This window comes from Anopheles stephensi, chromosome X, assembly GCF_013141755.1.
Source record: "Anopheles stephensi strain Indian chromosome X, UCI_ANSTEP_V1.0, whole genome shotgun sequence".
Classification (NCBI taxonomy): Eukaryota; Metazoa; Arthropoda; class Insecta; order Diptera; family Culicidae; genus Anopheles; species Anopheles stephensi.
In genome coordinates, this window is record NC_050201.1 from 14,088,603 (window position 1) to 14,101,800 (window position 13,198).

Here is a 13,198-nt window from a genome sequence, read left to right on the forward strand (position 1 = left end):
ATTCTAGATCGATGTATGTGTGCGTGTGTGTGTGTGAGAATGTTTTTCCACTATTTCCTGTTGCACCCGGCAACCACGGTAACCGATTTTCCGATTCCGATTTAACCACTCCCACCCCCACCTTCTACTTTTCCTCCTCCTCCTCCCCGTTCGAGCCATTTCATCGAATAAAGGAAGTGAAAAACATTTAATTGAATTGGAAAAGTGTTTCCTTTTTTATTTGTTTTTGCTCCTACTGTCTGCCTGCAAAATAAGTGGCAATGATGAGTGGGTGGAATGGAGATGGGTTGGGGGTGGGAAAGAGGATTCAAAGGGGGGGAGGGAGACCACAAAGTGTTATTGCTGATGCACTTCGGCGGTACCTCGAATCGTGCACACAAACAAACAAACACCAGTTGCACTATCTGCGATGCTGCGCGCTCTGATCGGACGAGCTGTGGGTGGGAAAAGCGCGGGAAGATGTGGGAGGCCGAGGAACGCGGGGGACGGCAATCGTTTTGCCTTCCAACATGGGCACGTGCACGTGCATTTGAATGCTCCGTTTTGTGCGGTTGTACTACCGCCTTTGTGTGGTGTACAGACACACACACACACACACACACACACTCCAGGCTTTTGTCGTTCAAACCACTCCCGGGGTTGACCAGGGAAAAGTTTGGCGTGCGGTGGAGGGAAAAAGGGCAGGGGGAGGGGGGATGTGGGATGTGAAGGGGACGCATCTACATCCGGCCACAACGCGCAAAGGAATGCTGTTTGCGGTTAATTGCGGACGCGCAGCTCAATCGAAGAACGAGAACCATTTACCCCATTCTTCTCTCATCTATCCGCCACACGACGCCCAAGGATAAAACCCCCCACGGGGGGCTGAAGTTGACGATTCGCAACCATTTTGTGTTTTATTTCCGTAAGCGCGCGTGTGTATGTTTCTCTACCCATTTTGCGAGAGTTTAGTTTTTCCTTTTTTTTTTCACCAACGATCGATTATGGAAGGTTTTTTACTGCCTTTTTCCGGAATGGGAAAAAAGTGCGCTCGGAGGCGGTGGTGGTGGTGGTAACGCTCGATTCGCATGTTGTTCGACATTTAATTACATTCAGCCCGATGCGAAGGTGCGAAGTGACTGACAACAACTCGTTTCTCGTACTCTGGGGATCGACCTAAATCGGGGGCAAAATCGGGTATGGATGCAATTAAAAAATCGGAGCGCCTATGGGGGGGGGGAAGTTTGACGGTCGCGTGGCGGGGGGGGGGAAGGGATCTTCCTAGAAGAGGAGAAGTAATGTGGGATGACAATAGTGCCGTTGATTGATTGAGTACAGAACATTGAGTTGTAATAAATTGGATTTTTGCACCTGACTAACAGGATATGAAGATGTTGAAACATTTCCTTCCAATGGTGGAAGGATTACTTCTTGTCATGCCAGCAAGATGTCGGAGTCGTAGTCTCCTTTGCTAGAGAGTAGGGTATATTGAAGGGGTATTATGAACTATTCAGTTTACAGCAAAACTTTGAAGACATTTGCTGTCAAGTTTAAATGAGGATGCTTAAAATATTTTCAGGATGTTGTGAGAATATGCAAATGTGTGATCTACCTTCAAAAACTACTACTTGGACCACATTGAGCTCCCAACAACCACGTAAGATTTCTGTTGGTCTACCTTTATCAGAAAACCAACTAGTTCTTGCATCTTCTTAATCATTTGAAGATCCTAAATGGACTTCCGGTGGGGTGGCCCGGTGATAGATGCGACAGCGGCGTCGGTCTTCACCCGGCAGGACCGGGATTCAAGTCTCATCTGGGCCGCTCCCTCACAGTGAGGACTGACTAACCATCTATGTGGTTTCAATGGCAGGCATGACCTAAGAGGTCGTTAGGCCAAAAAAAGTAGAAGAAAGGAATGAACTTCAATGTTTTACTAAATTTTTTTAGTTAAATATGAAATGATGTTCCAACATGGCAATAGATGTCGGAGTTCAGGTCTCCTTTGGGAGATATTTCTGAAGTATAGTGTCGGGGCATTATGTACTATTAACCGTATTTAAGTAGGCCACAAGAAGGAACATTGAGATATAATTTACTATTACTTGGACTGCATTGAGCCCCGAACAGCAATTTTAAATTTCTGTTGGTCTACATTGCTAAGGGAACTGAATAGCTGTTGCATCTTTGCAGTCATTAGAAAATCGAAAATCAAAGTCTTAGCACATGTATATCCCCGAATCGTGTCTGATTTGGTTAATTTTGTGGTAAGGTCACAAGAAGGATCCTTGAGATATAGACGGGATATTACCAGTATATTGCTGTCTATGATCTACCCTTATTGAGCGACCCGGTGGTAGAGACGACAACGGCGCCGGTCTGCATACGCCAGGAACGGGCTTCAATTCCCATTCAGACTGTTCCTCAGTAGTGAAAGGACTGACTCGTTAGGCCAAGAAGAATTTACTACCACTTGGATTACATTGAGGAGCTATTCAGGTGATCCAGATATTCTGACGGTTGCCAACGCCGGAAGGATACGACGGATGGAGGACTTGATGAGAGTGTGCGGGTCTCATGGCCAACCAGGAAGTTGCTCGTCAGTACCAGACACAGAGGGAGCACTGCGAGCTCGTTGGTTAAATCAGCTTGGTTGGACAAATGCCGTGTTGGATCAAGTTCCCTGTTAGAGAATTGGCGGACCTCATGTCTAATAAACGTGATCTATCTTGAGCAGGTCGCATGGGGCCGATCGGGTCTTTAATTGCTCTGCAGAAGTTAGAAGATCCAAAGACGTACTTTGAAGTTCTTCGACTTCTTTTACCTGATTCTTTATATATCCGGCGAGAAGATATTCTTAGAGACCCCTGGGACAATCTACTCCATGATTCTTACCGTTTAAAATTTCTTTGAGCCTTTCAGCTAATATCCCTAGATTACCTACGACATCCTACGGCGGTCCGGTGGCCGAGGCGATAACGGCGCCGGTCTTCACACGGCTGTACCGGGGTTCAAATCCCATCCAGAGACCCTCTTACCCCGTACTCAGGACTACTTTGCTACAAGTAAAATCAAGTCACAGAAATCCAGAAATGGCAGGCCGAGACCTTTCGAGGTGCCAAGAAAAAGAAGAAAAACCTACGACATTCCAAATTAAGTAACATCGGCGACTCTTGTCGTGAGCAATTCGTCCTGGCGCTGCGCCGTAACTACTTGCTGAGGGATATTCTTCCAGAGGACCTTTCGGTACCTTAAGAGTTTTCCAGACTGATTGTAAAGATCTTTTTTCAGCGAGACAACTTCTCTAGCTCTTCGTTACGAACTCTTCGTATTTAGGAGCTCTTCGTTACGAACCTGAACTCTGGTCGCTCCGTACAATCGATTTGATGATATTAATAAAAGATGAAGACAGTGCGCAATTTAAATCGCAAAACAAACCGCAAACACCTCATACATTTAAGGGTTGAGCGCGAAACCAAGGACACAGTCTCCGGTTGGTAGACTTCTTCTTCAATACACCACTCCGAACGCGTACTGTTCGGACCGGAATTGGTAAACCAACGCGAGTTTTGTTTACCCGATCCCGGCTCCCCGGTTGTTTATAATACTTTAAATTCCTTCAAGAAATATGACGACCCCAAACAGCCGATGGCATATTGTGCGTGTTCGTCTCTGTTTTCTCCAGAATATGGGCTTGCAGAGAAGGGATTGGGAGTGCAAAACACCCCTTAAGAAAATGGCCAGAACTGTTTCCTGGAGCCGAGTCGAACGCGTCGAAACGTGCCAATGAATGTTATTATAAAGTGTGCGTCAGTCACGTCAGTGTGCAGTTGTGGCAGAGAGGGTGAAAGTTTTTTTGGCTTGCTTGTCGAACCGTTCCGGATCGGTGGAGTCTCTGGCAATGAGGTCTTCACCGGGGCGGGCGGGCGTTGATATTCACCCGTCCGGCCAAACTTCACGCAATGCCCGTTAATGCCGCACAGAATCAATTCATGTTAATTTAATTTTAGCCCATGATGGGGCCCGCCCAGACTCTCGCTTTTTTTTCTTCTTCTTCTATTTGTTCTTATTTGCACAGCTGCCTGCAGGCTGCCGCGCGTTTTTCCGCTACACTTGCTTTTATTGGTTGGCCGATGCGTGTGTGTGTGTGGCGTTCCTGTCTGTGTATCGTAAAATTTCACTTCCCATTCATTTTTTTTCTATTTGGGCTGGAGGATGGCGGCCGCTTAATCGTGTTATATGCGTGTTTGGGGTGCGGTTATCGGCCAAGCATCGGAATGATCTTGTTGCTTCCGATGGCCTTCCGTCTAGCGTGCGTCCGAGCGTGAGATGTGTATGTGGGTTTGCGTCCAGAGAGTCCCGAACGAGTTAACGCACGCTGCCTATTTTAATCCAATTTGTGTGTTTATGTGGACACGACCAAAAACCTGTGGATCCCGGTGACCGTGATTCAATTTTCAACTGTCCACACGGTTACGGTTGGGAAATGAACGAGAGGGAACACACGTTGGATGTAGCTCAGTTAAAATTGGGAACCAAAAACCAAAAACACTCCCACCGAGAATCGGATGGTCCTCCTGGTTCCATCGGTCCATCGCCCGAAGCAGGGCATAATTTAATTATTTTGTGTACCATTTTAACTGCCCAACTTTAACATGTCATTTGCTAACCATTATCTATCTCCCTCTCTCTCTTTGTAGGGATTTTTTCGTCTCTATCGGCTGCGAAAGCTCGGACTGAGCGACAATGACATAATCAAAATTCCATCCGACATACAAAACTTCGTCAATCTGGTCGAGCTAGATGTGTCGCGCAATGGTGAGTGTATGCAAAGTTGCAAAATCTCCCCGTTTCGCTTTTGCATTTCCAGCATTGCTAATCTGATTCAACACACATGCTCACACGCACACTATCGTTTTTCATCGCTGCATAGAAATCGGTGACATACCCGAGGACATCAAGCATCTCCGCAGTCTGCAGATAGCGGACTTCAGCTCGAACCCGATCTCGCGGCTACCGGCCGGCTTTACCCAGCTGCGGAATTTGACCGTGCTCGGCCTGAACGACATGTCGCTCATTTCGCTACCGCAGGACTTTGGCTGGTAAGTATGGGTGGTATAATGTGGGAAAATGGGGAAACATCGTCGCTCCGTTAGTGGTCGTTAGGTTAGGTTAAACATTCCGAACCCTCCGCCGATCCCCAGTCGTTCGAAAACGATGGCGATGGTCGATGAATAGTAGCAGCCCTTGTTACCCCCCTAATCCGGTGGTGTAGGGAAAGGGGATTGGTAGCGTAACGGAATGATAGACCTGGTGATGGGACGCGGAAGGTTTGGATGAAATAACGGAACCGGCTAGCGTACATCAAACGCCCGGAAAAGCCCGTAAGGTTTTCCCCCGTCCCATGTTTGCTACTGCCCGGAACGTCTAAAACCTAGCGAACCAGAACCATCCCTAACCCGTGCCGCCGACGCCACCGATGGGCGAATTATTTTGTGCTTTGAAATGTGCTCTACCCTCTTCGCCGAGGGAGCCCGTAGATCGGGAACAATGAACGTACAAAAGGGTTTTGGAGCTGTTCCTGCTGGGCTGGGTGGTCGTCCCCAGCATACGGTCGGTCGCGCGGCCATGTACATGTGCAATTTTGGGGTTGAAGTATTTTCTACCTCTCGTGCGATAGACCTCCCGTATTGTGTGGGGAGCTTTTCCTAGTACCCGGTGACGTTCAATGCCTTCAGTGAAGCTGATGAAGTACTTACTGGTTTAGAGCTGTGAAATTACAGCAAGAAAAAGCGAATGTTGCAGATATGATGCTATTACAGCCAGCTTCCTGCATGTACGAAACTATTTTTAGACTTCTATAACCCACGTACAGACGTAATGTCGCTAGATAATATAATTTAGGAGCTTTTGTGTCCCCTTGGCTATTTAAAAACTCTCATGGACATAGACGAAAATCTGACTCCAATGTCTTCCCTCTTCCCTATCCATCTTTTCATTCTCCAACAACAGTCTGTCCAAGCTGGTATCGCTAGAGTTGCGCGAGAACCTGCTGAAAAATCTACCGGAGTCAATTAGTCAGCTAACGAAGCTGGAGCGTCTGGATTTGGGCGACAACGAAATCGACGAGCTTCCGTCACATCTCGGCTATCTGCCGTCGCTGCAAGAGCTCTGGCTCGATCACAACCAACTTCAGCGATTGCCGCCAGAGATCGGGATGCTCAAGAAGCTCGTCTGTCTGGACGTGTCGGAAAACCGGCTCGAGGAGCTGCCGGAAGAGATCGGCGGTCTGGAGTGTTTAACCGATCTGCATCTGTCCCAGAACTTGCTCGAAACGCTGCCGAACGGTGTTTCGAAGCTGACCAACCTTTCGATCCTGAAGCTGGACCAAAACCGGCTGCACACGCTGAACGACAGTATCGGGTGCTGTGTGCACATGCAGGAACTGATCCTCACGGAGAACTTCCTCAGCGAGCTACCGTCCACGGTCGGTAATATGCTGGTGCTGAACAACCTGAACGTTGACCGTAACTCCCTGGTGGCGGTACCGAGCGAACTCGGCAACTGTCGGCAGCTCGGTGTACTGAGCTTGCGGGAAAACAAACTCACCCGACTACCTTCCGAGCTTGGTAACTGTGGTGAGCTGCACGTGCTGGACGTGTCCGGCAATCTGCTGCAGCATCTCCCTTACTCGCTCGTCAATCTGCAGCTGAAGGCGGTCTGGTTGTCCGAGAACCAGTCGCAACCGGTGCCAACGTTCCAGCCGGACGTAGATGAGGCGACGAACGAGCAGGTACTGACGTGTTTCCTGCTGCCCCAGCAACGCTACGTACCGTCTAATCCGAGCCAGCGGGAAGATACGGACTCGGAGAACTGGGAGGAACGGGAGGCCTCCCGCACACATTCCGTCAAGTTCACGGAGGACTTTGGCGCGGACCGGGACACACCGTTCGTGCGCCAGAACACGCCCCACCCGAAGGAGCTCAAGATGAAGGCCCACAAGCTGTTCGCGAAGGAGCGCAAATCGGACGATATGTCCGGCAACTTGGACACACTGTCGGAGGAGTCGGCATCGCGACCCTCGCTGCTGAACCGTTCCGGGTACGGGGCGACCACGATGGAAGACATACAGGGACACTCCATTCCGCACGACGAGGAGCAAGGTGGTGAAGCGGCGGCGATCGGTGCGACAAGTTTGGAAGCGGGCGGTGCCGAACATGCACAGGACGATGAGGACGATGGGTACGAGAAGCGGGTCGGGTTCGAGGTGAACGAGGAGGAGGAAGACGATGCCGATCGGCAGCAGTACGGTGGTGAGGATGGCGATGGCAAGAAGCCAATCTCCAAACTACACCGCAGGTGTGTACCTCGCAGGAAGGAGACGATAATTGGAGCTCCTGTGTTTGAACATTCTTATTGATTGATTTCGCTATTATTATTATTATTATATTTTTGCTATCACAGAGATACACCTCATCATCTGAAGAACAAGCGGGTCCATCATACCATCACCGATAAAAACACGAACCTGATGTTTACCTCGCTGAAGCTGAAGGAAATGACACCGCCAAAGCTGGACGAACATCCCGTACTGGAGCAGGTACCGTCGACTGCTGGCAGCATCGCTGAAGGTAGGTATAACGGGTACAAATTCCGGCCGAACCTAAACTACCACAACATTCCGAGAGTGATCCTCCAGAGTAGCTGCTGAGCGTGGAACCGAACTTGCCATGATGTCACTGGAGACCTTCTCCAGGGTCATTACATCATTTCCAATGCGCATTACATCATCACCCTCATCTTGACTCCATCTTGGCTGAGATGTCGAACCCCTCTTAAGTTAACCCACCCAAACGAACTGCTCGCCCTGGCCTCTTCAAAACGTGGCATGGCCTTCTGCGTAGCTCTTCCCACTGCCCGAAGGGGTTATCGCTTTGCCACATTCCAATCGTCGTCATCAGTCAGCCCCGACCGATAAGATAAGAGCACGTTCAGCGTGTGTGTCATGATGTTGCTGGACGCGTTTTCCGCAATACGCGCGAAAGCCCTTGCCACCTTTGCCGACGATCCCGCCACGGAAGTGTTTGGAAAAAAAACGGGTGCCAGAATAAACAGATCAGGTGCTAAGGTTGCTCCGGTGAGCAATGTTGTTTGTCCAGGCGGTCGGTCGGTCGGCGATACAGTTTCACACCTTCTGGCTACCACGTACTGTCGTCGCATCTATGGTGCGCGTCCTCGCGTCAAAGAAGATGGTGGTAATTAGCATCTGCAAACGGGGGTTTGTGGGAGTTGTGAGGATGGACAAGCAGCCGAAAGGGCAACTACTTGTTTATTCCGTAAGGTTTGTTGTTTTCGAGCGGACATCGGGCAGCGGGCGGGTTTGCTTATTGGGCAAAACCGATGGTGTGTGTGTATGTGTACCGTCCATGAGAATCGTCGTTCGGGTTCGGGTGGGAACACAACAATGGGAAGTGCGCTGGCTGCGCGACGGTCAGCGGTAAACGACAACAACAATATGTGCACACACCAACCATTTAGTAAGGGCGTGCACAATGAGGCCGAACTCGCGTTACCGATATTAACACTCTGACCGTACCGAGGGCCACACAACAGAACCCCTCCCCCCTCCCCTCCCCTGTTCCGTTCATAACTCCCTCGAAATGTGCTTTCAATGACGCTGCCTCGGTTCCAAAATAGAAGAAAAAGGGGAAAAAAACCCTCCGGACCATTTAGATAACATAGAGCCCTGGTATTCGATAAACATTAAATTAAACACACCGAAACTGTACTACAACCGTGCATATTATTCCACGCGTGTACGTGAGGAAGTCGTGTGTGTGGGTGTGTGGGTGTGTGGCGAAAACAAATAGCCGAGCTTCGGCTCCCCTTAACACACTTACGCACCCCACAGTGTAGAAAGCAGCCCCATACATGATCGTGCGCGCGACAACAACCGTCGGCATTAAGTCTTATTCGAGTCGAGAGAGCCATTTTGTGTCAAGGTTTTTGTCAGGTGGGTCATTTTGTATTGGGGTGGGGAGGGTGGTTTCGATTCTTTCTCTCTTTCGCTGGTGTATCACTGCATGCGTATGTGCGTTCCGTTGGCAAGAAAGAGTGTTCCGTAAGGGTGTGTTACCTGTACGCGCGCGAGCTACACGTTCGCACGTTATCAGTAACTTTACAGCGATAGAAAAATCAGAGGAGGCAAACCTTGTGCGGATGTTGCGTTTTTAATAAATAAAGGGATTTTTCATTAATTTTCGTGGTCCCTCCAATGATGGGTAGTTCAATACAGTTAATAAAAAACACAATGAACCAACTGGTCAGAAGCCGTGCAACATGAATGCTTGCTCTCCGGCTTTATCTAGGCATGTTGAATGTCAATGTTGAAGCCTTTTTGAGTAGCTGGCTAGTTGTTAGGCTTGTTCGCTGCTAAGTATCCATAGTGAAACAGCCTATGTTACTTTGATCCACCATTTAATTAACTTTCATTACAATTTAATTATCTTCTACCAGAATACCCTCACATTCACAAAATTATTTTTCGCCCAGTTTCAATTATTTTCTTGCTGTCTTCAATTCCGACGGTTGATATTCAATCGCTGTAAACTGCCGTTTTTACATTCATTTTGTTCCTGCTGCACCAGTTTGCAAGCTTATGCGGACTTCTTATTGGATAGCTAAATGAGCAATGTTACTCCGATCAGCAACTCTCCTACTTCAGAGCAAAATTTTGTCCAACACCTTGAACGAGGGAGCGTTTGGCAGGGATGAGGATTGATATAATGAGTGTTTGTTGCAGAGAAATTTTACCCTTCATTGAGTGATTTCTACCCAGTGGGAAGCCTCTCTAAAATGAAGCTGCTCTTAGCTAATGATTTTTTATGGTCACTTCATTTTCTGTATATTATAAATAATAGCCTATTCCACTAGTATTTTTAAGGAAACTCAAATAACTAAAATATCTTAAAATTGTCTTTCGCAATTTTATGTGCATTTAAGGCGCACAGCTCTATATACTGCTCACAAAGACCCTTTGTAACTCTTGTGTGAGTTGAGGAAAAAAATTGATCCTTCATAAGCATCAATACGACCTAGTCGGTTACAACGACCATGTTAGTTTTTAAATGAATCGCTTTGTATATTGCGTGTATCGCTTCCGACGTTTGTCGACCACTGCTATACACCCGTATGCAATCTTCTACGGCTACAACAAGTACAGAGTATAGTAATAGTTACGCCACGTACACACTGGCTGCAAGCTCAATACGCGTGTGGCGAATGAAAACCCTGTTGACCCACTTACAACGTTAATTGAAACATTAAAGAGCATGAGCATGTCACTTTCGGTACGACGTTTGATAGTTTTCAAGTGAGATTTAACTCGGAAGAGGTCCGTGTTCGCCATGCCTGGGGTCGGTTAGTAGCCGGGCCACCACACGTACGCGTAGTTTCGGCAGCAGAGAACTACCCCTTTTCGCGCTATTTCGCTCGGGATTGTGGAAGTACCGGGGGCCAGCAAGATAAGGCGCAGTTTTATCACGCTCCACCCGTCTCGTTATCAGTGCGGGTACGGCGGGATAGGTGCGGTGGGGCTGTGGAGCAGCTCATCGCAAGGGTGCAGAAGGAATCCGCGGATGCGCTCGGACAGGTTGTGACAAATCACCGGGAACGTTGCTGCCGTGTGGTCCTCCGTGTGTAGTGTGGTTGTCTCTCTACCTCTTTCCTGTTCTTCTTTTTCTTCTTGTTGTTGTTGTTGTCCGAAACGAGGCGAAAACAAAAGCATCAGGGCGTGCCCTACCCTGCTACATACCATCCACGGGGAACCCATTGCCAACGTGCTGCAACAATCAAACATCGTACGTCTTGGTGGCGGCGGCGCCAAGGTCCGAGGTTTCGGTGGAGAAAAGCCGGACGGACGGGTGCACGGTGTGCCGATGAGTCACGGCACTTATGCTGGTTCGATCTGCATCGTTCCAGCATCTGCTACGGGTAGTTTTTAAGTGGACCTCACTCTAATTGGAGGTGGAAATAAGGTTGCTTCACACAATTAGTTCGACCCTGCGGTAGCAAAACCCGTGCTCCGGTTAACCCCCGCATTAGTGGTGGTGACCCGTTTATGGGCGCATACGGTGCGCCCGTGACGTTTTTATATAGAAAATGTGTGTATGTGTGTGTGTATGAGTGCGTTTTGTTTGAAAGAAGTAGTTAAAACCGCGTCTTGAAGTTCTTGCCACATCTCTTCGCCGCAAATCGCCAACAAGTGTCCGCATCGAAGAGGCGGCAGCATTTAGGGGAAACAATTTTATCACGAACGCTACGCGAACACACCACCGCAACAGGAAGGATGTTTTCAGTAAAGTTTAAAGTGAAGGATGGTGGGAAGGGACCGGGCGGCCGGAAAGGACCGGGCCGTCCACTGTCCCGCCGTTCGTCGGGAGCGTCCTCGTTCCGGTCGAACGGTACGGTTGGGTCAAACACGCCCGCCAGCATCCTGTCGAACGGGAAGAAGAAGGGTGGCCGAAAGGACGACAAGCGGCGCATTCGCATTATCACCGCGGTAAAGGATGGACGGAACCTTGGGCCGGGTAAGGGTATCGTCGGTGGCGGTACGGCCCTGCCGTCGTCGTCGTCACCGTTGTTTGGGAAGCGGAAAGTCTACGGTAAGCGAGATAATATGCGCCTGTCACTGATAAGGCCTGACGAAACCAGTGCTGCTCGACCAGTGCACCAGTGTATGTGTGTGTGTATTTGTGCGTGATGAATCAATAGGAATGGAGTTATGAATGAATCATTCGTTTTGCGGTCAATGGGCGGAAATAGTCTGCTCTCTGTGGAATTTGTTGCAAGACTGCAAAGTATTACGTTGGGACTTCTGACGTTTGGGTGGATGAAATAAGATGTAGCTCGCGATTGAAAATTAGCTAGTCAATATGAAGCCACGAATTTCAGTATTACACATTGCTCTAGCAAAAGTTTCAATACTTGCCCTCAGTAGCTGCTCGGCAGATCCCAAAACAAAGAATTGTTAAAGGTAGAGATGCTGACAATCAACAACTTGGTATGCATCCTACCAGATTATCTTTGGAAAATGTATGCAGAAATCTGCTTAAATGTTTCATCAACAATATCTCATGTGAGCCACATCCGTTTAAAGTGGCAGAGTTGTCATCTAACTAGTTGGGGTTGAGTAAATCTCTTCCCCTTACACGACTGTATGTCAGCTCTAGATTCTGGTTCAAAAATTCCCCAATTTCCAGTTCATAGAAACCGAAACGCTGAATTTGAAGCTGTCTAAGCTATTTAGCTAGAAAAAAAGAACATTTATTGAATATTGAACCAAACACTAACGCATGTATTCTTGGTGTAGTTTCCATTGTTCTTATCGACATTTTAATCTCCTTCCGAGCAGTAGTTGTTGCACCAACATTGGCAAATCAACATTAGTTTCACCTAACTCGCTACACAACCGTAAACTGTAAACTAATTGCCAAAGCAAGAGTCGCCTTTACTCCGGGCGCGTTATAATGGTCGCAAAAGAAAGCAACACTCACACTCACAACATTGTAGCGGCGGCAATTTGCAATGCTACGAAAACGAACGGCCAAAGGGTGGGAAGCAAAACAGTCCGACATTTTAATAATAAACACGATTCGGCACGGACCACAAACAACAGCAGCAGCAGCTTGGGCCGGCAATGGGGAACTCATTCGGGTCTCACTAAATGGGTGAACTTAACAGAGGGGGACGGGGGGGCGTGTGCCCACTTATATCCACCGTTTTAAGCAAATCAATGTTATCGTGCGGTAACATTGTGGCGCACGATTTGCCATCCGGTTTTCTGGTCCGGAAGGGAAAGAAAACAGCGCTCGGTTACTCGAACACTCTCGGAAGGGAAGATACGAAAGGGGAAGGATATCCTATTCGGAACTGTTTAATCAGGTGCTTTTGCTGCTCTGTTTGTTTTGCTTTTTAGACACACTCGACACGTACACCGCACTGAAGGAGGAGCGTCTGGAGATACACATTGAGCGTACGTCCGCCGGGCTCGGGCTAAGTATTGCCGGTGGGCGCGGTTCGACACCGTTCAAGGGCGATGACGAGGGTATCTTCATCTCGCGCGTCACCGAAAGAGGCCCGGCGGATCTGGCCGGGTTAAAGGTTGGCGACAAGGTACGATATTGAGGAAAGCAGCAGCACCGCCCATCGAGTCCCTGTA

General features: G+C 48.6%; 1 protein-coding gene across 18 annotated transcripts in view; it reads left to right on the forward strand.

The window, feature by feature from the left end:
• LOC118509380 (protein lap4-like) overlaps window positions 1–13,198 on the forward strand; it is a 52,435-nt gene that overhangs the window by 13,456 nt on the left and 25,781 nt on the right. For 17 of the 18 annotated variants that reach the window (XM_036049949.1, XM_036049924.1, XM_036050026.1 and 14 more), the window contains exons 3-7: window positions 4,680–4,797; window positions 4,913–5,081; window positions 5,992–7,338; window positions 7,444–7,610; window positions 12,956–13,152. In XM_036049949.1, the coding sequence (XP_035905842.1) occupies window positions 4,680–4,797; window positions 4,913–5,081; window positions 5,992–7,338; window positions 7,444–7,610; window positions 12,956–13,152 (1,998 nt within the window). Of the gene's footprint in view, window positions 1–4,679; window positions 4,798–4,912; window positions 5,082–5,991; window positions 7,339–7,443; window positions 7,611–10,100; window positions 11,643–12,955; window positions 13,153–13,198 lie in introns of those variants that run through there. The other variant, XM_036050072.1, reaches the window with a different exon arrangement.